At 33.6% G+C, this 24749-nt stretch overlaps 1 protein-coding gene across 1 annotated transcript in view; it reads right to left on the reverse strand.

Moving 5' to 3' along the window:
* Positions 1-24749, reverse strand: part of RyR (Ryanodine receptor) — a 169038-nt gene that overhangs the window by 15432 nt on the left and 128857 nt on the right. The window contains exons 74-98 of the mRNA XM_073077792.1: positions 24458-24593; positions 18946-19070; positions 18365-18485; positions 17786-17975; positions 16955-17204; positions 16451-16595; positions 15976-16088; positions 15290-15361; positions 13926-14084; positions 13216-13443; positions 11505-11614; positions 10836-10929; positions 10072-10200; positions 9184-9318; positions 8632-8652; positions 8143-8322; positions 7664-7784; positions 6594-6704; positions 6118-6245; positions 4350-4480; positions 3646-3806; positions 3004-3205; positions 2141-2302; positions 1073-1229; positions 348-550 (exon numbers count right to left, since the gene is read on the reverse strand). Of these exons, the coding sequence (XP_072933893.1) occupies positions 348-550; positions 1073-1229; positions 2141-2302; positions 3004-3205; positions 3646-3806; positions 4350-4480; positions 6118-6245; positions 6594-6704; positions 7664-7784; positions 8143-8322; positions 8632-8652; positions 9184-9318; positions 10072-10200; positions 10836-10929; positions 11505-11614; positions 13216-13443; positions 13926-14084; positions 15290-15361; positions 15976-16088; positions 16451-16595; positions 16955-17204; positions 17786-17975; positions 18365-18485; positions 18946-19070; positions 24458-24593 (3584 nt within the window). The remainder of the gene's footprint in view (positions 1-347; positions 551-1072; positions 1230-2140; positions 2303-3003; positions 3206-3645; positions 3807-4349; positions 4481-6117; positions 6246-6593; positions 6705-7663; positions 7785-8142; positions 8323-8631; positions 8653-9183; positions 9319-10071; positions 10201-10835; positions 10930-11504; positions 11615-13215; positions 13444-13925; positions 14085-15289; positions 15362-15975; positions 16089-16450; positions 16596-16954; positions 17205-17785; positions 17976-18364; positions 18486-18945; positions 19071-24457; positions 24594-24749) is intronic.

A 24749-nucleotide genomic window follows, 5' to 3' on the forward strand; every position in this document is an offset into this window, starting at 1 on the left:
TTAATTTTATTACGTATACAGGACAATCAAAGAAAAGTAAAAATCTATATTCTGTACCACCATAAGGAAGCTAATAAGGGAACATTTCACTAATTTGTTGTGGATTTATAGGTTATTTAAGGTACATAGACTTGAGATCAAAGATGGACTAATAAGTCTTCTTTTTAGAAGAAGAAGAAAAGCAATATGAGAGAAAAGTTGTGGATGTAGCTATATTTTCAAATATTGATGAATGGACAGAAGACGATATATTTAAATACGTCTATTTAAACTTAATTATAAATTCTTTCCAACACAAACGATTTCGTTTATCCATTCAGTCGAGTATGAGAGATGTAGACACTCACCGTTCATCATCATCATCCCCGAGATAAGTGTACGCAGCCTCTCTATTCTTCGGCCCACTGGCCTGGTCCTCCGAGGCGGCCATGAGGCCAGACGCGTGGGTCATTTCAAAGATCGCATCTTCACAGAAGTTCACGAAGGCTTCCAGCTTCTCCTTATCACCACCTTCTGTTACGATGCTGTAGAAGAAGGCTCGTTTCGATTCCTGGTGGGATAATAAAAAAAAAATAAAAATATGGAAAATATTCATCATTTTATCATTAAGTTTGGAATGTTCAATTGTAGAACACGTTATATTCCTCGTGGAAGAAGATTTATCATTTAATCATGAGTTTTGGAAGGTCTTACTGTTCAGCGCGAGTATTTAATAAGAAGGATTTGATTACGTCGAGCAATTAGGACCTCGTGGACTATAGACACACATAAAAGCATGGAAAAACTATCAAGCACCGTTTTCAAATTTTCCCTTTGATTATAATGAATTAATTATTGTGACTAATCATTATAATTGGTATTTATCTAGGAAGTAAACTGATATTTGAAGATGCATGTGCGTGCTTCGATCAAACACGAATAGAATAAAGAAACTGCTCGCATTCAAACATATATCAAGCAATTCTAGATTTTTTTCCTTTTTTAAGGATTTAATCATAATAAGAATTTTGCTTATGCATAAAATATAAATTCTTAGTTTCTACTTTTTCGAAATATAAATCAAATATCGTACCTTAATCTGTGGTTTCTCCCATTGTTCAATATTAGATTCCTTGATCTCGAAGTAGACTCGCTCGATGCGTTTGGACCCGCCCATGATCTCGATTCTTCCCAGGAATGGTTCGAAGTAGTTTAGCACGGAGCCAGCAGTTTCCAGGAAACGGGCTAGCCTGTACAAAAAAAAAACGTTAAAATTCTAATGTACACATTTCAATACTGCTTTTTATAAAGTATACGAGGTGAATTTTTCAAATTGGCCTTCAGGGCCAAATCCGAAAGTATAAAATAATACAGATTTGTTTTTTTTTTTCAAAATGAAATCGTTCGATCCCGACAAGGGTAAAAGATATTTTAAAAAAGTAATGAGGCGTTTTAATTTTTATCAAAATCGGCCTCGTTCCTTTTAGCATTTTTCGTTGATCACTAGACGAATTTTCAGATGTCCTTTCTTAGTATTCATTAATGTTATCTAAGACGCTATTTAATATTTAATACTTATTATAATTACTATTTAATATTTAATACATACAGCGGTTTGAACGTATAAGTCAAGAAATGTTGGATAAAAGGAATAGTTTTTATGGTGGTATTGACCATCTTTTTACCCGACCGCCAAGGAAGGGATATGTTTTTCGCGCGTATTTTATTTTATATTTTGACCATTGACATTTGTAAAATTATATAAATAAGTATAATGACTTTTAGGGTGTAATGATGCTCTTCAAATGCGTAGATTTTTAAGCCATAGCATCTATGTAAGAGTGGTAGATAACAAATTTCACATATTTTGGAATAATGGACTTAGATTTATGTATATTCAAAAAAGACGAATCTTCACAATATTTTCTTTAAGCAAACTCAAGTTTAATGTTTTAAAATATTTAATCAGCATAGTTAACTAAATTATATTATTATACAATGTTATGAGATGAATTGCTTAATAGTCTGTTTGTACGGGATGATGTGTTCGCCCAGCGAAAAAATCCCACTTTAAATTAAAAATAAATAACTAAAATTCCTAATAATTCACTCCATTCTCATTCACATTCACTCACTCATATTTAAATTTATATAGACTCACCTCGGCTCATTAGGCATATGCTCGGACAGATTGGTCAGTAACACGGCAAGATTGAAGCCGATCTCCTTCGCCGGTTCGTGGAAGCGGTCACAGAAGCCAACATAGTCTAATTTTCCATCATGGTTCGTTTCGCAGCATGCTAAGAGGAATTCTATTTCTTCCCTGAAATAATAAAAATACATAAAAGTGACTCTTTGACTTACATTTATTGTAATGAACCTATAATAGTAGTGTAGGGTTACAATGGTCTGATTTGAATTCTACCTAAGTTCTATAGAATTAGAACGCATTTTTGATCAATTTCCTGTAAGGGTTCCGTATCTGCAGTTATAAGTATTTAGGACAATTGAGAGTAAGATTTAAAAAATGTGTTTTTATAGTATAGAAGTAGCAGACGAGCATGCAGTCCATCTGATCTGTCCATGGACATCTGTAATCAACCCCAGATAGGATTAGATATTCCTACCTGAGTTCGGTCATAGATGCGCCGCTACCCCTGAGGACTAAGCTGGAACGCCTCGGAAAAGTAAGTCTTCCTTACCAAAGCCTTCAAATCAGAACACAGCGGCGCTTTTAACTGGTGTTATGAGGCAGAAATAGGCGTGGTGGTGGTGCCGTTGGAGTTGAACCACAAAGGGTTCTACCACCTCAGGTAGGAATATCTAATCCTATCTGAGATTGATTACAGATGTCCATGACACACAGTAGCCCACCATCAGGTGGACCGCATGCGCGTCTCGTCTGCACCTCCTATAAAAACATGCTCTAAAACCTCTGCAGGTTCACAGAGAATCGAACCCAGAACCCATCACATCAGCCTAATACAGTGCCCTTCACAACACGAGCTGCCAATGCATACATACGGTGTATAACTCTTCTGCTGTTCCATCTTCTCCTTGAAGTCTTTAGGCAACACCCAGCCGTCGTTGTTAGCGTCGATCTCCTGGAAACTGGCGCTGGATGTCAGGTCCTTCAGCTTCAGGAACATGTCGAAGTACTTCAGGATCAGTTCCACGTTCGATGCTGACTCTACCAACGTGTCTACCATCTGTTTGCCGATTGTTCCTAGGGGTGTAGAAAAAAATTTTGGTGACTAACTTCAATATTATTATGATTATACTAAAACTTTCAAATGTATCAAAATTAAATTAAAAGTAGTTATTTTTATAGACTTCTTTGTAATAGCCATTATTTTATTACTTTTTAGCGAAAAGCAAAAAAAAAACCTTTATAAGGATCGTGTTCTTTGTTTTTTTCTACATATTTCAGAGTATTTTATATTCTGTAGGTACCCTAAGAATAGGATGACATAAACAGAGCCAAAATCAGAGACTAATCTACCTTTTGAGTAAAAAGAAATTTGAAGGTAACTTGAATGTAGCAAAACTCTGTGAGACGCACCAAAACATTTTGTTTATTTAAATTTAATTAAAATATTAACAGCTGTATTAGGGGTGTATGCGACACCCTCCTCAATGTCCCACTGTCCCACAATGTCCACTCACCGTTTACGACATTCCCCTCCAACATGGACAGCATCATCGTGATCATGTCCTTCTGGAGGTTGAGGAGTTCCTTCAGCAGGTCCACTTGCGAGGAGTGCTTCGACAGCTTGTCTTGCATGTGCGAGAACAGGAAAAGGAAACCGCCTACTGCGTCCCACAATCTGAAAGAAAATTATATAGTAAGGCTCCATATAGTAGTGTTTTTTATTGTGGATTCGATATTATGACAGTTCGATATTTTGGCATTGGTACTGTTCTAGTTTGGTCTCAACACAAATATTTTAATGCTGATTATCATGGGTTTGTTTGTATATTTATTTGAGAGTGTGTCATTCATAAAATAAAAAATGCAATTTGTGTGGGGACACTAGTTACTATATTTTACTTTTCAATACTATACAATTTTGGCATGTGATAGTTCATATTGAATTGATATAAACAATGTGAGCTTCGATATATCTGCCTATAATAGTATATAGTTGCAAACTAATTCGTTTATGACAAATATTTTTTTATTCTAAGGAGCAAGGTTTCTGCGATGACCTTTGAAATTTCCCATAATTCTGATTGAAAATTTTTATTTTTTTCATATTTTAGTCAATGTGAATTCTTCTACCATATTTTCTTTTCTTAATCTCTTGTGAACTTATGACGAATCTCAGACTCATTCTTCTTACCATTATATCAAGTAATATGTTAATTACCTGGAATGCGCTAAAGCCTGTTGATTCTGTGTACAGGGACCCTGGATGACCTCAGTGAGCGTGTTGAACACTTGAGACGCCACTCCGATCGCCTTGAAGAAGTTCGCCTTACCGGCCGGGTCGATCAGTTCCTATTCAATAATAAATATATTTGAAATTATACTTAGTATATTGTTCATAGACTTGTACATAAATATACAACGCTCTACTACGTGCTATAGGTTAAAAAAAAAATATGAGAATTAAAATTATGTTAATATAATATAGATTAGACATTTAAAAATATACTTTAATAAGACTTATTATATAAGTTAATATACTATAATACGTATATACAGGGTGAATTTTTAAAACGGGCCTTCAGGGCCAAATCCGAAACTATGAGGATTAGCGAAAAATGCTGAAAGGAGTTACGAGGCCGATTTTGATAAAAACTAAAACCGCATCATTAGTTTTTTAAAATATTTTTTTCCTTAGCCGGGAATCGAACGAGTTCATTTTAAAAAAATGACACCTCTATATTATTCCACTATCTGATAGTGTCGCTTATAAGGATCAAATTCTGCGAAGTAATTTTGTGTGACAAATTAAAGGAAAATGAAAATTTTGAAGAAAATACGTATTTTTCCATACATTGGCATACTAATACTTAAGGAATATACATAACAAATGATTTATGTATAATTCTTTAGAAACAGACATAAGTCATACCATTGAAGAATTTGTTGGTTAATCAAGTAATTATTCGATGTTATGACTATGACATACGGCTTAGTATGAGAAAGTAATAGTTTGGCAAATAAGTTACCGCCGTTTTTAGGATTTATTTTATAATGAAAATAGATAACTGATTAAATAGTAAATTCTTATTGTTTGTTGTTTACAACTTCGTTTCAACGTTAAATATGATTTTTTATATCTCTTTTTTTAGTAATCACTCGGATTTGACTCTAAAAAGTAATTCTCGCAAATTGTCAACTTTACATCTGTATCAAACGAAACTCCGCCCATAGCAAGTAAATCTATTTTAATGGTCCTAAAAATAACCTTAGCTAAGTCGGACATAAAAATATAAATTATTGGGAACAAAACATCCATTTCGAATGATTAGAAACATTGAGCCAAAAAAATGTTAATACGCGAAATGTTTAAATTGATGAATGGCGGGAACTTAACTGCCAAATTAATATGAAAAAATATGTATTTTCTTAAAATTGAGGCTTTTCCTTTAGTTTCCTTTTCCTTTAGTTTCCTTTAGTTTGTCATTTATCATTACTTTCCAGATTTTGATCCTTATAAGCAACACTATCAGATAGTGGAATAATATAGAGGGTGCATTTTTTTTTCAAAATGAACTCGTTCGATTCCCGGCTAGGGAAAAAGTTATTTTAAAAAAGTAATGATGCAGTTTTAGTTTTTATCAAAATCGGCCTCGTAACTCCTTTTAGCATTTTTCGCTAATCCTTATAGTTTCGGATTTGGCCCTGAAGGCCCGTTTTAAAAATTCACCCTGTATAAGAATACTTTAATAAATTAAGAAATATACTAAACAATAAATTTTAAACATTTTTCTTATATCAGAAGTACATGTTATTCAAAAAGAAATATACGTAATGATTTGCCCTTATAAAAAGTCTACCAATACGCACTTGGCCAGTGCGGTGGACTATGGCCTAAGCCTTCTCATTCTGAGAGAAGACCCGTGCCCAGCAGTGGGACAGTAAAGGATTGATAATGATGATGATGATTGGATTAGGTTTTCCCTTACCTTGCTTGAATAATGCCAGTAGAAGTCCATGATAGACTCCTGAAGCCTCAGCAGGTAATCGACGGTGCAAATGACCACGTTCACTGTTGTAGTGTTACCGGCTTGCGTACGGAGGTAGTTCTGCCATTCTGAAATATAGTAAACACGATAAAATTAACCGAAAACATTGTGTTATTATCGACACTATCATCTATCCTTACCAATATACCTAACCCTAGTTGTGTGTGTGTATGTGTATGTACGCGCGTGTGTGTGTGTTCGTGTGTGTGTATGGTTTTTATAAGTAAGGTTTTGATACAAGTTCAATTTTCATTATTAGCTAAAATAATTATTTTTATAATATTTTTTTTTATTATTATAAAAATAATATATCTTTTAAATATAAAAAATGCATAGATTGATTATTGATAACGAGCCTAAGATAATTGACTCCAACCACAGGGGTAGAATGTTTCACACTGGTTTCGTAAACTTACCAAGATTATGGCCTTCACAAGTAAGTTGTATGAACCTGAAGAGAGCGCAAGTGAACTCAGCGTCATGCATGTTCTTCTCACCGGCCGCGCCTTCTAAACCAACGCCCAAACCTGCAAGTATTTTAAACCGTGTTAATACCACGACGATGGTAGAATTCTTCGTTCGACTACAGCAGTAATAGGTATTTTGTGCCTTTTTTATTTCGATCTAGATCGAGGGGTGTGATGAATGTGGTAGAACCCATTGTGGATCGACTCAGGCGGCACCACCGCCACACCTATTTCTGCCTCTCAACAGCAGTGTTAAGCGCTGTGTTCTGGTTTGAAGGGTGTGGTAAGGGAGACATACTTTTACGAGGAGTTCCAGCTTAGTCCTCAGGGGTAGCGGCGCATCTGTGACCGACCTCAGGTAGGAATATTTAATCCTGTCTGGGGTTGATTACAGATGTCCATGGGCTGCAGTAGCCACTTACCATCAGGTGGACTGCATGCTCATCTCCTACTCTCATATTATATATAAAAAAAAGCTGGAGTGATAAAAACCTCTGTGGTTCAACTTCCGCGGCATCAACGCCACACCTATTTCTGCCTAATGATAGTAGAGTCAAGCGCCGCTTGGAAGGCTATATTAAGGGATATTTATCCAAGACGTTCCAACTAAGTCCTTAGGGGTAGCAACGCATATGTGGCCCCTCTCAGGTAGGAGTCGTAATATATCTAGGGTTGATTACAGGTGCCTATGGACCGCTATAGCCCCTTACTATCAGGTAGACTGCATGTTCGTTTACACGTATTACGTAAATTATTGTGTGGTCAAAAATTTCCTTTCGGTACTTTTATATTTCATGGAAGAAGGCAAAAGATTAGACTAAAAAGATTTCATAGCATCCTCGGTCGATCACAAGCGCGTTATTTGTCCTGGGGTCTATATTGAAACATCTTTACTCGTATAAGGGATTACTTTCGCACAACATTGGCACTAGAACACAGAATGATCTTACTATTGGAAGACAGAAATTATTATAACGATTCGTTTTACTACGATTTGTTCTGAATTGTTCTTTACATACCTTCGGCTTTAGTGTTCCTCTCAAAAGCATCCAAATCGAGCACAGAGCAGGAGTTCATGAGACCAGCAATCGAAGTGAAGAAACCGACGTCCTTCTTATCTTTGAGATGGTTCAGCATGCCCTGGTAATTTAAAATAATTTAAAACTTATTATTTACATATAATAATAAATTTAAAATATATTTTAATAAAAAAACACCTAAAATTCTGATAAAAAAGGTACTAACTGCATCTTTTAAATTTGTTTACATTTATAAGATCAATATTTTTATCTGTCTATCTATCTGGCGACTTTCCACAATTTGTCAAGAGATGGCGCTAGTAGTGCAACCGAATCACACTATTGAAGTTTTCTCAACATCTTGCATATACAACATACAAACTGAACTGAGACTAGTGGACCACGGCCGCTCTTGAGGTGTCATCAAAGAAGATTTATGAGTTATGATATTACAAAATACACTGCTAAATTAAACTTACCATTTGAATATCAATATTGCCGCCACGCAATATAGAGATGCCGAGTTGCAAAGTCTTCATGACCATTTCACTAGGAATGCCCTTCGATGCTGATATATGCAAGAGGACCATTTCAGCCACGCCTCTGTTCGCCAATCGCGCTTGGTGGAAGAGTAGCTTCTGTTTCTCCATTTCTTGCTCCTGGAATTGACAATTTGAATTTGGAATTGGAATTGAGAATGCCAATTTGGCATTGGAATTAAGAAATTGTAATTGGAAATATGAATAACATATTAAAGTAACCACATTTAAATCTAATACTTCACATATTTATTATAAAGTTGATAATGTCGATATAAATTTCCGCTGAGAGAAAACCTTCATTAAAAATAAATTTAATGAACTTCTCTGTTCAGGAATTCAAGTTGAATGTTTTTTTTTAGAATCATCATCTTCAAGTGGAAAATGTTACATGATATTACTAAAATACGAATTAATCTAATTACATACCATAAACATATCCATAGTTTTCTGCGTGTAACATAAAATGCATGAAAAAATCGAAAATTGACAAATATGAGAAATTTTGAGAAGTCCCAAACGGTCCCAGTGGTCCCAAAATTTTTACTAACGGAAAAAAGAAGTATTTGCTTGAATACTAAGTCATCTTAGCTGTGTAAAGACATAAATGTACAATGCACATTGTACATATATATTTTAAAGTAAATATTTTTTGTAATATGCCGAAATCAACACAAACAAATAATTTAATATCAAATTACTTCGATGTTTCATTTGTTGTGCGAGAAATGCCACGTATAAATCCATATGTTTAAATGTATCTTTACGTGCAGAGTTGATTCGTTTAAACAATCCACCGATCGATCGTTTTTTTAATCGGTCAATTGATTGATTGATCAACATACGTGTAACTATGAAGATTGATCGACCGAGCCATCGATTAATCGGTCAATTGATTGATTGACCAACTTACGTGTAACTATGAAGATTGATCGACCGATCCATCGATTAATCGGTCAATTGATTTATTGATCAACTTACGTGTATACTAGCGCCCCCTTCATCCTCAGCCTCAGCTTCTCCTCCACCCTCCTCTTCTTCACCACCACCTTCTTCCTCTTCTTCTCCACACGACTTCGCTATTATGTGTGCGTACGACATGTATAGAGGATCCTCCTGTAATAGACAGTAGTAATATTAGCAAATATTATTCATAGCACACAGTTGTATGTCGTAACATTTCAAGTGAAGAAACATTAGGCGTAGTAGGCAGTTGGGGTTGGTGATCGTAAGCCACTATCATTTTATCAAAATCGTCAGCAGTTGTTGGCCACCAAAACAAGAACATTTCTCTATGATTTTAAAAATATTTCTGAAAGAGGAATAAATATATATATATTGAACTACCAAAGACTGATGAATAGTATACATTTTTATTTATGTGAGTCCAAGAATAAGGAAATAGAGCAATTGCATATATTTGTTTTATATAATATACGAGTAGCAGACGAGCACGCAGTCGACCTGATGGTAAATGGCTACTGCCGCCCATGGACATCTGCAATCAACTCCAGATAGGACTAGATATTCTAACCTGAGATTGGCCACAGATGCGCCGCTACCCCTGAAGACTAAGCTGGAATGCCACACCCACCACACCAGAATACAGCAGCGTTTAACATTGCTGTTATTATGTCGAATTAGATGTGGTGGTGGTGCTGCCGGAGTCGAACCTCAAAGAGGCTTAAAAGTAAAATTCTACTGTTTACTTTCAAGAGCCCTATAGCATACAATAAAAATGCAAATCCCTCGAGCGTTCTGTCGTAGCGCCTATACAGAAGATGGTAACCAGCTGCACTCAGCTGGTTACCACTTTCATCTTTTCCAGAATCCTATAGCGTACCAAGAATTAATGAATACATATATTACCTGCAAAGCGCCCGAGCGTTCTGTCATAGCGCCTCTGCAGAAGGTGGTGACCAGCTGAGTGAGAGGGTCCGGCTTGCCCTCCTCCTCTACCACGTCACTCTTCTTTAATTCTGCGTCTTCGAACGATTGCTACACGGGAAAAGTAATAGAATTATTTTCGTTTTATTTTTAATTTTGGGCGTTTTTTACAATTTTCTTCTTGGGCATTGCTTCTAATTTTTTTACCATGCTTTTATTAGCTTGACCTGTATGAATGTATGTAAACTGTAAAGGAATCTTTGACCTCGATTTTTACCCACTCTAAACGGTCAAATTAATTCAACATTTTGAACAATTATCAAGAACCGACGACAATATACGATTTCAATAATTTTATCCCTTTTCCTCATCAGAATCGTCAGGAATAACGATTTGCCTTGTACGATTTCAGTGTGGTTTTTAGATTTTTAAACTATATTATTATTATTTATAATCTTTATGCATTATCTTTTTTAAAGCTATTTGTATAACAGTATCCAGTAAATAGATGCATTCTACACTAACAGCCTAACATTAGAATTCCCTGTGTCGTGGGTGCCATACATACACATAGACAAATGCATAGACACCCAGACCCAGAAAAAATATCGAAATTCATCATTCAGATATCTGTCTGGCCGGGGATCAAACGCGGAACTCTTTGCGTGTCAAACAGTGGTTACAGCTCCTAAAAATTGTAAAATTTTGGTAAAATATTTACTGTCTGTACTAAAAATTCGACTTACCGTGAGATCTTCTATCATGATTTCTTGCCCGATATTCTCTTCTTCCAACCATAGTTCGTAATATGTGCGCGCAAAAATGTTGCAAGCTCTATGCCTGGAAACATAAATAAACACTTTAAAATCTTTAACTCATACGATATTTCACACAGACTAACTCGTATGAGTGATAGTGATGCTAATCGTAAAACTTGTCCGGCTCGAAGGACCAACTGAGACTTATGTAAAGTGTAAAAAAAGACTAGCTTTAACTAACCCATTCATAATACCAAACTAGTTCTCTGTGTATTTTAATGGGAGCATATATATAAATTAAACTTAATACTTATAAATTAAACTAAGCCATTGAAATTTACACGTCACCAAAATAGATTTATACTGATGTATGCAAAAATATATGGTACCTATTAATAGCTTATGGCCGAGTAAATGCAGGTACTAAGTACCGTTACTAAATAGATGAGTAATATCGTTTCATAAATCTAATTTTCGTACTTTATTCTTACACATACCGGCTGGTAGGACCAAAATTATACAAAATCGTAGTAATACCGTATGGAATTTACATTTTTTATTCTAATACAATCCAGCTCGAAGGACCAAAAAAAGCAAAACATTACATACCTCGAATACACTCAAACATAACATCAAAACACTCACAAACAGACTTACCGACTGATCTTATACAAGTGCAGGGACCTCAGACAAGCGATAGCGGCGCGTTTTCTCGCCGCACAGAGAATCCGCTTCCAGTTACTGGAGCGCTGTTTCGGCTTCGTCGCCTTGTTAGTCCAAGCGGCATGCACACACTCTGAGGTTATTTCTAGGGGATTTTTTGGTAAATTTGGTGTCTTGTTACAAAAAAAGAACAAAATCTTACTATAAAATTGGTAAAACTGACGATCATGTAAGTAGGTTAAAATATATATTTTTGCAATCCTCGATGATTTAGAAGTAGAAACCTTTGTTAAAATACATTAAAATAACGCCAAATAATTAACAACAAATAAATATATCCATAGACTAAGTAACCATATAGAGTTCCAATGCAAGATGCTTTGGATTTAGCGTTATTTGCACCGTTTTTTTTCAGTTTTCGATAATATAAATAAAACCTTATTAGTGTATGTCTACATCAGACACACAGCGAGGTATCAATAATAAATATCACTATACAGAAAAAATATAAAAACAACTTTTTGGGGAATCTATTTCATCTATGATTACGTCATCTATGAAGATAACATAGTTATCGAATCAATGATTTAAAACAAAACAAACAGGTTTAATTTTGTAACACTTAGAGTAACGACTGTTATTAATATTCAATCCATCCAAGTTTTGCCTACTAAAGATCGCAAGTTTACAATTTTAGTATGAAGTATTTCGTATCTTGATATTTGATAATTACCTACTTCATACAAAAACTATATTTATGTGTTCTTTGACCTTGATCAAAGATTAATTATAAATAATGGGGGTAAGGAAACACTAAAATTACTAAGTTAATATCAAACAACACAACAAAACACACGATTGAACATCAAGTGAACCTTGGCAGCGAGTGGAGTGATGTTTGCCTGAAGCAGGCGATTACCGCACGTTTACGCTGTATGGAAACTACCGAACGGTAGACGTTCTTGCTCATTTGTTGTGGATGATCGATCTAAATTAGGAAAAGTAATAAATAAAGTTGAAACAAATAATAAAAGAGTAATAAAAATAATGGTGAATATAATATATAAAAAGTTAGACGTGATATAGAAGAATATAGAAGACAAATTAAAAGTAAAATAAGTAAAAAATACTCAAGACTAGTGTTTGCCTCCTACTACAATATTTAGGAATGAAGCAATTGCCAAGCTAGTAAGTGTAGTTACGTCAAGATTATATTTTATTTTTGATTTTAAAATAAGAAAACGTTAGGCAATGAAATGAAAAGAAATAGCAAGGACAAACTTTTTAATTTATCTGTACTTTTAAAAATTATAAGTCGAAAAGTCAAATGCGATTGAAAACAAATACCGTCCTTAACTGAATCGCCCGTATATTCTATGGCCCGTATATTCTATGGTATGGTTGGTAAATTCAATCCTAACGAAGTTTTCCCTACCTAACTTCGAAATTGAAAATTATCGCCTAGAAAAATTGAGGGATGCATCAGAGAAATATCATCTCAGACAAATCCATTGACAATTTAATTTTCATTTACGAGATTCTCTACAAAAATTTTATAATTAGTATTATGGTTATATTTTGCATACCTCTATCTAAGAGGTGAAGTATAGAGGATAATTTTGTTGTTATACAGTTGTTGCATAGCTGTATTTACCTATATTAAGCAAATAAATGGTTTGATTTGATTTGAAAAGCTCTCACTCACCATATGCAATCCGAACAGCACTTTGCTCATAGCCACAATCCGTTCCACAGTGTCATCTATGATCTTCGCTTTATTTTCGGGCGTGTTCTCAGTTATCGCCGTCTTGCTCTTCGATCCTAGTTTGCTATACAGATAGTGTTGCCAGGACATTTCGTCAGCCGGGTCGATCTTGTCTGGTAGAGTTAGTTGTGTTTTTGCGTACTCTGATACATCTTGTTCTGTCATTTTCTGTGGATAATATTTATTCGGTTATTGTGTTATTATGTCGCTTCTATATAAAGTAAATAGTTAAAGGCAAATTCGAATTTAGTTATTGAATTGCTAAATTATAAAAAAAAGTTTTTTCTCATAATTGTAATTTATCGCTTTATTTGGAGGATCAGAAATTTCTATTCTTCGGTTTTTAAATAAGAATTATTATTCCTTTATAAGACTCGTGCTTCTTTGTGAAAGTCCCGTAAAATTATATTTAGCAATTGGAATATTAGCTATTTACCTTTTCAAAAATTGTCAGATTTAAATTTTAATATCAGTATCAATAATTCTACACAAATAAGCATTTAAGTTTTCTACTAATTCCAATGACAGTATTTTAATTCTAAACAGACAAGCCTTTATGTACTCTGCTGCTTCTACAGCAGTACTTTTAATCAAATCAGACTCTCCAAATATTATATTTATCTGTACATATTTTATATTTTTATTCTCACCTTCAAGAACCGATCTTTGCAATGCTGCACCAACTCCTGTTCCCTCCCCGCGAACAAGTTCAAACCCACAGGTAGCAACCTCTTCAAACAGGCCACCATCAACGACGCCTGTACTTCCTTATCCTTGTCCCGCTTCTTGTCACGATGTTTCTTCTTTTTCTACAATATTCCGGGAATCATTAATATAATTTACTATTGTCCTAACATTTATACTGTTCAAGGATTGTGCATTTGGGGAGTACGTTTAAAAATACCTCCAATATCGTAGCCAGTGGAGTCAGTATTCTTGTGCGAATGGACACGTTTGGAATCAAATTGGTAATAAATTTGGAAATAAATTGGTTTTGGATAATTCGACCAAAAAAAAATCTTTTCTGTGCATCGGTTTACGGGGTTCATATTGCAAGGGGTGGGACAAAACCAGAATTTTTAGTCCTCATTTTCTTTTAAGTTTTGTGTGAATATGTACATCCTTGATGTATATTATTGTTTTATATTTCTTACACGTATTTAAATCACTATTCAAAATATTTTTTTTAAAGCCATTTAATTTTTAAATTACAGCTCAAAGCAAAATATAAATTAATGTCAGCATTTAAAAGCACCAAAATGATCAATTTTATTTACTTTTGTTATTTAATATAAGCAAATAGCGTCATTTTTATAGATTTTTTAAAAACAAAACCCTTGAAATACTACTAAAAGTTTGTACGGTTTATGATACAGTATATTTAAGTGTAGTGAAATGTGAAATTTATCAGGACAAAAGTTAGGGAGATCGGTGAAAATCATACTTATCCTGGATTTGCTAGGAGATGTAGACACAGACGACAAAGAGACAAATGCATTCGTCGTTGCAAACTTAAAAGTTCTTGATATAAAAATAATTTTCATTAAGTAAAAAATAGTTATTACGTTTAAAATATTAGTACAATTTTTCATATTATGGCATGTTTAAGTAAGTAAAGGAATTTAAAATAAAATAAAATAAAATAAAGGAATTAATAAAATAAATTACAACATAAAATATTTACACATTTTTTTCAGGCATGTATTCTTTACGATGTTCTTCATCGTTAAAAAAGTCATAGTTGTGGTGTACCCATTATTTGTATAATAAGATGTATTGTACTACTCGCCGTTTACATAATAAATGTGAGATTGCAACCCGCCGGTCGAATTAAATCAGTCTTACTTCGGTAGCAGCGAGAGACGGACGTGTCGCAAGCGCACGAATTACAAAGAAATATTTCCTAGAGTTTTGACACCGTGAGATCAAACTACAAGACTTAATGAGAATGAATCCAAATATTATAGGAAGTTTTAAGTTTCCAACGACGATAGAAGCTTCACATGCAGTTTACCTTTCCACCACCTTGCGGTGCACCGTCTACCACGGTGGTGACTCGCCTTGTTGCTGTAGGCATTATCAACACCTATTCATGACAAAGGAGAGTATTACAAACACAGTACAGATGACAGACAGACAGATAGAGTCGATATTTTAAATACAAGTGATAGAGTTCGATCTGATTGATTGAAAAATGATGTGACTAAACATAAAACGAAAGAATTTGAGCTATTTAACATTTAAATGGACACACATACAATTATAATAACAGTAGAATATTCTATATAAATAGAACTTTAGAAATAATAGACATACTTATAATAAATATTAAAATAATACAAATTTAATCAATATTTTTAAAGATGAGGCTATAGAATAATGTCAAAATATATAACCACCAAAAAATTTATTAATCCCTCATTTGAGTAATGAATAGCCCTAACCGAAGAGTAAAAATTAAGAAATAGTAGAAATAAGGCCAATTAATCAAAAGACATATTGTTGAAATAATTGTAGTACATAGTTCAATACGAATGAAAATGAATACAAAACATATATCTCGTTAGATACTAACAGTTACATGAAAACAGTTAAAAAATCCTTAGCGAATGAAAAAAATATATATTTCGAAATTATGAAACAAAAAATTCACTCAGAAGATAATTAATGAAACAATATGAAATATTTATATTTCCTTACCATGTTGTCGATTTCATTGGCCGATATGAAGTTTTGTTCCTCCTTGAGGAAGTACTGACTCTTCGACCAAATGTTGAAAATTTCTGCAACGTGGTTGTAAAGTTCTTCAGCCTCTGTTAAGAAAAAATGAAATAATAAATTTTGGGTTATGAATGTTTTATTTTTAGAAAATTAAAATTAAAGTTAGTCATAAAGGTTATTTAGTCCTTTCTTAGCTATAAACTAAATATTTCTGCCTATAACAGCAGTATTGATGTATGATACCATATGCATCTGTGACAGAACTTGACCTCGAGGAAGACATCAATTACTTGACGGCAAAATTTTGTTTGCTGACGAAAAACAGTTATTTATAAAAGAAATGATAAAAATCATCATATAACTCATTTTCTAGCACTTTTTGCTACTGTTAGTAGTTATAAATTAATATATTGCAATTGCATTTTTTTCTGTCTGAAAATATTTAAAAGTATACCTGGAACATTATTCCTGAGCCAATGATTCCTCTGCAGATCAACATATTTGATGAGAAGCGGGTAGAAGGAGTATATGTCTCTGACTAACAGTTGCCAGTCTTCTTGAATCTGCGACTCCACTTGAGATGTGTCGTCAGTTGCGGACTGTTAGAAATAAATAAGAAAACATTTTTATGGTCCTTTTAGAAAAACACAAAAAATAACATATTTTTTAACATAAAATGTAAAACCTTACATCTTAAAAATTTCAAATAAGAACTGGGAAACAAAAGAAACATTTTAATCAAGTTCAACGAGATTTAACAAATACCATCAGTAATTCAAAATTTAGAATAAAATAAAATAAAAATAATCAAATAGAATCTATTAGACGGACCAATTAATCCAATAGATTAATAATATAAATTTCTTTAAAATTTAGGATAGAATAATTTAGCAAATAATTAGAAGCTAAAGATAATACTGACATCCCCATAGATAAAAATATCGATATAACCCCTCACCTTAATAAATCCTCTCAAGCTCTCCTCCTTATGGAACATATTGTCCGTCCGTTTTCTGACTCTTTCTGCCAACGGCAAGAACGAGTCCCGGAGCAGTTCTTCAGAACTGTTGATGATGATTTGTTGCGTGTATGTCGCTATACGGGTCATCCAGGGTGCGTTCTCGTTGCCTATGTTCTTCTTGATGAGCTTTAGGACGTTCTTCAACAGCTGGTTCATGTGCTCCGCTGTTACCATTGTTACGTGGTTTCTGTTGGGCATTGTGGGCAAGTGAATGTAGTGTAAAATTAATTTAGTTTTGTTTGTGTCGAAATTGTAAGATTTTTAAGCAAAAGAAGGATTTTCAAAAGTTTTACTTTGAATAACGCAGTCGACTTAATTGAAATGGTTATTATATTCCACATAAAACAGTAACAAACTTTGAGCAGCATCAAATCAAGATCTTTACTGAAAATACTAGTTGTATTTTTACAACAAATTGTTATGTTGCCAGTACATTCACATGTACATGTTGTAGTCTAGGACATTAACAGTTTTGAGCTGCCCTATGAAGTTCAATTTAACTACTTAGACATGAGTGGCTCATTTATATTTTTAACCTAACTGCGGAGGGTAATATCACGTTCTGCAGCGTAAACAGCTGTTTACTCTGCAGAACGTGATATTACCCTTCTAGCTAGAAGAATTTCAAAATATATTCAAAATATAAGGTGACATTAGATTTGTCTAAATTGTGGGAACGACAACCGCATTTAAGCAGTCAGAAATCTTTGTATAATAATTCTCTAGTTCTAACTTTCTTAAAGAAACCTGAGTAAAGTCTCATCTTACCCAGCAGTAGGCGTAACGTTATCAGGTCCTTGCGCCCACCAGAAGGGCAAGTAGGAGCAGAGTAGCGGCATCACCACGTCAATGATATGCGGTGCTTCGTTGTACGTCTTGTCCGATTCCACGAACTGATCCACCTCGTTTAGGATTGTTTCTAGCGTCGGCATGGATTGCTCCATCTTCACCATTATATCTGTTGAGGAATGAAATGTGAAACACCGAAAACCGATGTGAAGATATCGTAAAACAATATTTGGTAGTAGAGTAGTGAAGATATCGTAATACATTTTGTAAATACGTCTTATCTTCGTCAAATCTTAAATTTCAAATCATGAAATTATGAATTTTGAAATAATTAAAAACATTTTATTTGCTGAAACAACTAATTTCTAGGTAACATTGCAACTCGAATTTTGATTAACGTTCTATTTGCAACAGCATCTATTTTAATATTTTAGCCAAATACATCCAAATTTATCATATTTCAATAACAAAAAGAAACTTGTTAAATTAGTTTTTTTATTACAATAATAAAATTTGTCTATGACTTAATAGTGTTGCGTTCATGGGTTCACCACCTACCTTGGGCTTCAAGAGAGTGATCAGCGATACGGTTCAGCAGAGAGAACTGGTTATGTTTATTCAAATGCGGCTCCAGGAACGCCACGGGGAATGTTGAGCTGAACGCGCCGAGACACGAACCCTGTGAAAAGTAACATAGAAAAGATAGAAAGACTTATTAAGAAGTAGAAAATAATAAACGATAGGCGATAGAATAACAATAAGGTAATTCACAGTAGCACTCTAAAATTATTCAAGATGTGCTTGAGTAAAAAGTGCAAAAACGTCGAAAGTGGTAATTTTAGGAATCGTAGGTATTTTCAAAGGTCAGCGAATGTAAAAAAAATATCTTTTCTCTCACTTATTACGAAAAAAGTAAAACCTACTAAATTTTGCAACAATTTATAAATAAAGCACAATCCTTAATCCCCCCCAGGTCATCTAACCTACCCTAACCTAATTTAAAAATAAACGAATCAAAGACCTCCACCCCTTTTAATGCTTACTTACTTAAATGACTCCAAAGTATATAAATATGCAGTGCGCATTATCATACAGGTCTATGGTATATGAAAGTTTGTGTATTTCGGATAATTACTTACCAAAGCTGGCTTGTTCCTTTCAATCTCGGTCTTCAAGTATTTCCTGTCGTGTGTGAGCGATGCGTCAGTACCCAGAGTGTACAGTGATCCCAGCATCTTGTATGACGCTACTTGGATTTCATCCACTGTAATAAAAAAAATACGTTAAAGCTACTGTGTTACTTCTTTGTTCTTATACTTGTGGGGAAAAAAATGCATATTTCACTTTTCATGTTTTGGATACTGATTGCGATTTTGTGAAAATTTTTCATTGTAACAACATTTCGAATGTTATCTTTTGTGAGTGTTTTAGTGAGGGTGGTAGAACTCTAGGTGTGGTAAGCGCTGCTGTGTTGTACTTTGAAGGATGTGGGAATCGAGATATGCTTATTTGAGGAGTGTTAATTTAGCCCTTAGGGGTAGCAAAGCAACTGTAGCCGAATTTAGGTGGGACTCTTATCTAATCTAGAGTTGATTATAGATGCCCATGAGCCACAGAAGCATCTTATCGTTAGGTGAAGTGCAAGCATTTTTTTGTTTTCGTTTTCTTTTAGAGCGAATAAAGTTTGTAGCAAAGTCTACGATAGTCGAAGAGTTATAACTAGGGTTCTATAATACGTCACAAATTACTATTTACCTACGAGAACGATAATAATTTCTGCTTTGTTTAATTTACTTTTAATAAAGAGCTCATAAAATCCGAAAAACAATTTTAATTTTATTTCTTATCTGATTGCCTTTTCACGAATGACTGGTTTAAATGTGGAAATACGTGTGCCTTTGTAAAGGCCTATTTTTGTTATTTTTTGCTAAGAATATATGGGTAAAAATAATTAATTAATAATTATTTTTAATTTATTAAAAATGTAAAATAATATTTTATGTTTAATTTTATGAAGTTTTAATAGTAACAAGAAAATTACATATGGAGCTTAGTAGTACTAGTAAAATTGCAAAGTGTTTTCTCATATACTATTTAATTTAATTCTTTATTCATAGAAAAAATACTTAATTGATAATTACATTTTCAGGGTTTAAATATCGGATATCCACGAACTAGAGAACAAATTTACTTAGACGTACTTAAGAATGTCACTCATTTTAATAAAATTCTAAATGATTTATTAGAAAATTATAAACAACTAAAGAGAGATTATGAAGCGAAAGCTCAGCTTGAAAATGAATTATCGGAAGAAACTAAAGTTGAAAATGTTGATAGTTTTGACAAAGAAGGGACAATTGAATCACGTGTAAAGTATAAAAGGATCAAAAATGACGATAAAGAAGAATTCCATCCAGTAACACAAATGATACTATTTGACGAAGTGTTTCAAGATGAAAGTAATGATGGATCTAACGCCGCGGAAGAAGAAACCACAAAAGAAGAAATTCAATCAAAATCAATAGAAAATATTAAAGTAGACGAGACGGTTAGAAATCAAAAGCAGGGTTTAAGAGAACAAATTGAATCATCCATACCAAATATTAAAATTGATTCGAATAATGCTAATGAAAAAAAAGTTACCGTTATTGGTGACAGTTCAAACCGTGATAATTTATTGTTAAAAAATGTAATGGAAAAGAAAAAGCGGGAAGCAATAAATCCACTAGATAAACCTGAAATGATAATGATTGATACAGCTCTAAAATATATTGAAAATCACTTACCTAATTTAGATAATGAAAATAAAGAAAAAGCTAAATCTATATTTAATAAAGTATCCAACATTGAAGAAGAAAATTTGGCGAAAAATAACTTTATTAATCAAAATACAAAACGAATTTTAAGATTTGGTGTCGATGAACACAGAAATAAGAGAAATGATAAAAATATTGATATTAGTGATGATAAAAAAATGTATGACAATTTAAGAAAATTGAAGACTATTCGTGATTATTTAATAAAAATGTCTTTTAAGAAATATAATCGCCTCAAACCTAAGATGACACTGGTTTTAGTTCGAGATAATAATGAAAAGCAGGTATGGATTTTTTCCTAAAATTTTAAATTGTATTATTTACTACCATATGATTTTAATACGAAATTAATGACAAATAAGCCATACCATTGTACCATGGATATACAAAAATACAAATACAACTCCCAGGCCCCGAACAGAAATCTAAATTCATCATTAAGTTATCTGACTGGCCGGAGATCGAATCATACTATACGGGTTTGACATATAGGTCAGCTATGTTGGTCATCAAATGAAAATTAAACTTTTAGTAATTTTTATTTCATAATTTTAGAAAGACTTCGTGATAAAGAATAACTTTGAAACTGATTCAGTGAGCAGTGAAGAAAAAATGATTAGAGATCGATTAAAAACAAAAATTCTTAGAGATGCATACGGTGATGCATGTCTAAAAGTGGCTTTACGGAAATGTTATAGGGTAAGATTTAATAAAAAAACTTTGCTGGTGTATTTTGCTAAATTTCTGGCATATTTTGTCAATTTGATGGTACATTTGCCAATTGGTTGGTGTATTTAATCAATCAAGAGTTGCGTTAAGCATGACTTTGTTTTGTTTGCACAATTTCACTACGACGATGCCGCCAATATTATTTTACAACTGAAGGTTTTATTATTTTATTTCACCATGGTATTGATTGTAGGTAATTTATATTATTGATTTTATTATTTCGGTTCTATTTTATACTATGTATACAGTTAATGCCGACGTTAAAGTTTATCTTAGCTATCTATCTTTCTTTCCTTATAACAATTATTTGAATAATGTTGAAAACGAACCCTTTATAATAGGAACATTACATGTATTTAATGTAATTACAAATTCAACAGACATTGTTAGATGTAAGGAAGAGCGTGTGTGCAACGCATTTCAGATGCAAAGATTCTTTCAAAGAACATTTCAAATCACACAGTAAAACTGGATGCATCAAAGAATTTAATTTCCATGGGAATGACCCAAAAAATGAAACACATGATGAAACTTATCGATACAAAGAAAGAATTGAATCGGATGGTATGTTGTCGTCAATCTATAATGTTCCACTGCTGAGCACGGTTGTCATCTGAATGATAGGTCATAGTCCTCCGAGCTGGTTAAGTGCGAATTGGTAGACCAATATCTTTGAAAACCAACTGAATTCGTGGCGGTCCTCCAGGGTTCGGTTTGCACGGATATTCTTGCCGTGAACTTGCAAGATGGGGAATTAACATTCTCCTAAGGTATTCCCGGAAGGCTATGACATGGGGCGCTTCTAAAAAGGTGCAAAAAGAGCTCTCCTCCAAAACCAACGATGCATTGGTGACTTTGGTGTTGCAAATGTCTACAGGCGACGGTGACTGCTTTCCATCAGGTAGCACGTCTGCCTCATAGTTTAGGTAGAAATATATAAAAAAACCTTGAAAACATTTTTTTAAAAGACTCTCAGGTGTGTATTTTTTTACGATATTTTCATTCGCCGTTTAAACAAGTGATAATTAATTTGTAATATGCACATAACTTTAAAAAAAAGGAGTGCATTGAAATTATGGGTAAATACCGTGCCCAATAGTAAGACATAAAAATGGTTGCAATTAATTGTTGTTGTTTATTACTTATGATAGTATAAAAAAATTACAGATGCTATATTCGAAGATATTGGTAGAAGTGGTCAAAATATTAATTACTACGATCTATGTTTACCAGTTATGATGTCTGAAACTAAGGTAATATTTTTTTTATTTATTACATTTCAAATTTTAATATGAGCTTTATATAGTTCCACTATAGTTATTCCTGCCTTATAAGCAGATTAACATTTAAAGCTCACTTTCTAGTATTTATTTCGAACCATAGTCTTCAAATACATCCTGTCAGAATTTTCTTTTAATCAATAGCTATGCATTAAAAGCCTTAATTCTAGTTTCCTTTTATCACAATATTCAGTTTAATCCCTTTCGACTTCTCTTGATTGCGGTTAACATTAATTCAAAATTTAATAATTCATCTAATGATAAATATCAGTATCACCATGTCTTTGGAATGACAAAATACTATAGCATTTATACCGCCAAAAATAAAGAAGTACGATGTTTATATTATTACTTTACATTTACTAACAATTGCTATGAATTATATGCTTTATGATTATTTTCATGTTTAGACTGACACCAAGCCACAGACAATACAAAAGACAGTACGACAAGATTTCTCCCGGGATACGAACAAGACGGAACCGATCAACATCCTCCGAGACCGTTACGAGATGGAATGCAGGCGAATGTCGCGAGAGAAGTGCGAACGTGCATGTCATTACGCATTTACCACTACATGTGACCAGCATATATGCATGCGGAGAGAGAAGAGGGAGTTCGATAAAACATGTCGTTCGCAGTGTAAGAATGCGTTCCTGCCGTACGGAGACACGGATAGCTCCAGCGATAGCGACAGTTCTAGTGACAGCGATAGTGACAGTGATAGTTCGATTTCTTCTTGGTGACGATAAATCAACAACCAGTCTATTTTCAATATTACTTAGTACTTACTACTTTACTGTATTATCGTTAATATGCAAAATAATCTTATAAAACTTTGTATTATGAAGAAGAGAGTTCAGGAGAATGTATCGAGAAAAATGCGAACGTGCATGTCATTACGCAGTTATCACTACATGCGACCAGCATATATGCATGCGGAGGGAGAAGAGGGAGTTCGATAAAACATGTCGTTCGCAGTGTAAGAATGCGTTCCTGCCGTATGAAGACTCGGATAGCTCCAGCGATAGCGACAGTTCTAGTGACAGCGATAGTGACAGTGACAGTTCAATTTCTACTTGGTGACGATATATAAGAAATCAGCTACAATTCAGTACCTTCAGTATCTTTATTCTTTAGTAAAAATATGTTATACTTTGTGTTATGGAGAAGAGATTTTAGTAGAATGTCGCGAGGGAAATACATGTGCATAGCGATATTTCTAGCAATAGTGACAGTGATTACGATTCAATTTCTTCTTGGTGAAGATAAATCAGCAACTACACAAGAATAACGACAACTACGATTCAGTACTATTATCTTTAATTTTGCATGTAAATATTTAGAACGACAATGTGTCATGTTCAGGTTTTTCTTTATTTATCTTCTTGGTTTGTCATTGATAATGATTTGCTAAGAAAAAATCTTTATAACTATATGTTGTGTCTTTTTATTTACTACTCATAAATCTATATAGTAAGGCAAGAAGATTTCTTGTATAGACGTCCAGTTCACATAGTAATCCCTGTTCCTCTGCCTAAGTGTATATTAAAACTGTACTATATTTATATAATTTTAATAAACTAATTGATATTAAAAATAAGTTATACAAGTGAACTTGTCGACGGAACGTAAACCAGATTTTTTTCATGCAATAAAAGTAGCAAATGTGCATTCCACCAGTCACTGTAACTCATGAACATCTGTAATCAATCCGTTATTGGACTCAGCCATAGATGTATTTCTACCTCTGAGTACATAGAATGCTTCATTAAATGTCAGAATTATCACGCCAATTTGTAATAAAATAAAAAGAATGTACTCACATAGTAAATCAGCACCATACTCGCAATTGGCCAGATGATCGAACATAGCTGTTAGGATCGGTAATAGGACTCCATTGATGTATCCCAATGATGTAGATGTCTTCAGATGTGTGCCTCGTAGATGTGCGTATTTGCCCTGGAAGAAGTTCATGTTTAACCATGTGTCGGAGTATTCATTAGGTCTTCCCAATTTGTGAGCAGAGACAGTGGTAGAAAATGCATCCTAATTCTAACCAAAAATGATGATGACAAAAATGATCAACTAACATAAGCTGACTTTTCGTGTAGTTTC

The sequence above is a fragment of the Epargyreus clarus genome, unplaced genomic scaffold, assembly GCF_041222505.1.
Source record: "Epargyreus clarus isolate Ecla_fem2 unplaced genomic scaffold, WU_Ecla_fem_2.2 ptg000011l, whole genome shotgun sequence".
Classification (NCBI taxonomy): domain Eukaryota; kingdom Metazoa; phylum Arthropoda; class Insecta; order Lepidoptera; family Hesperiidae; genus Epargyreus; species Epargyreus clarus.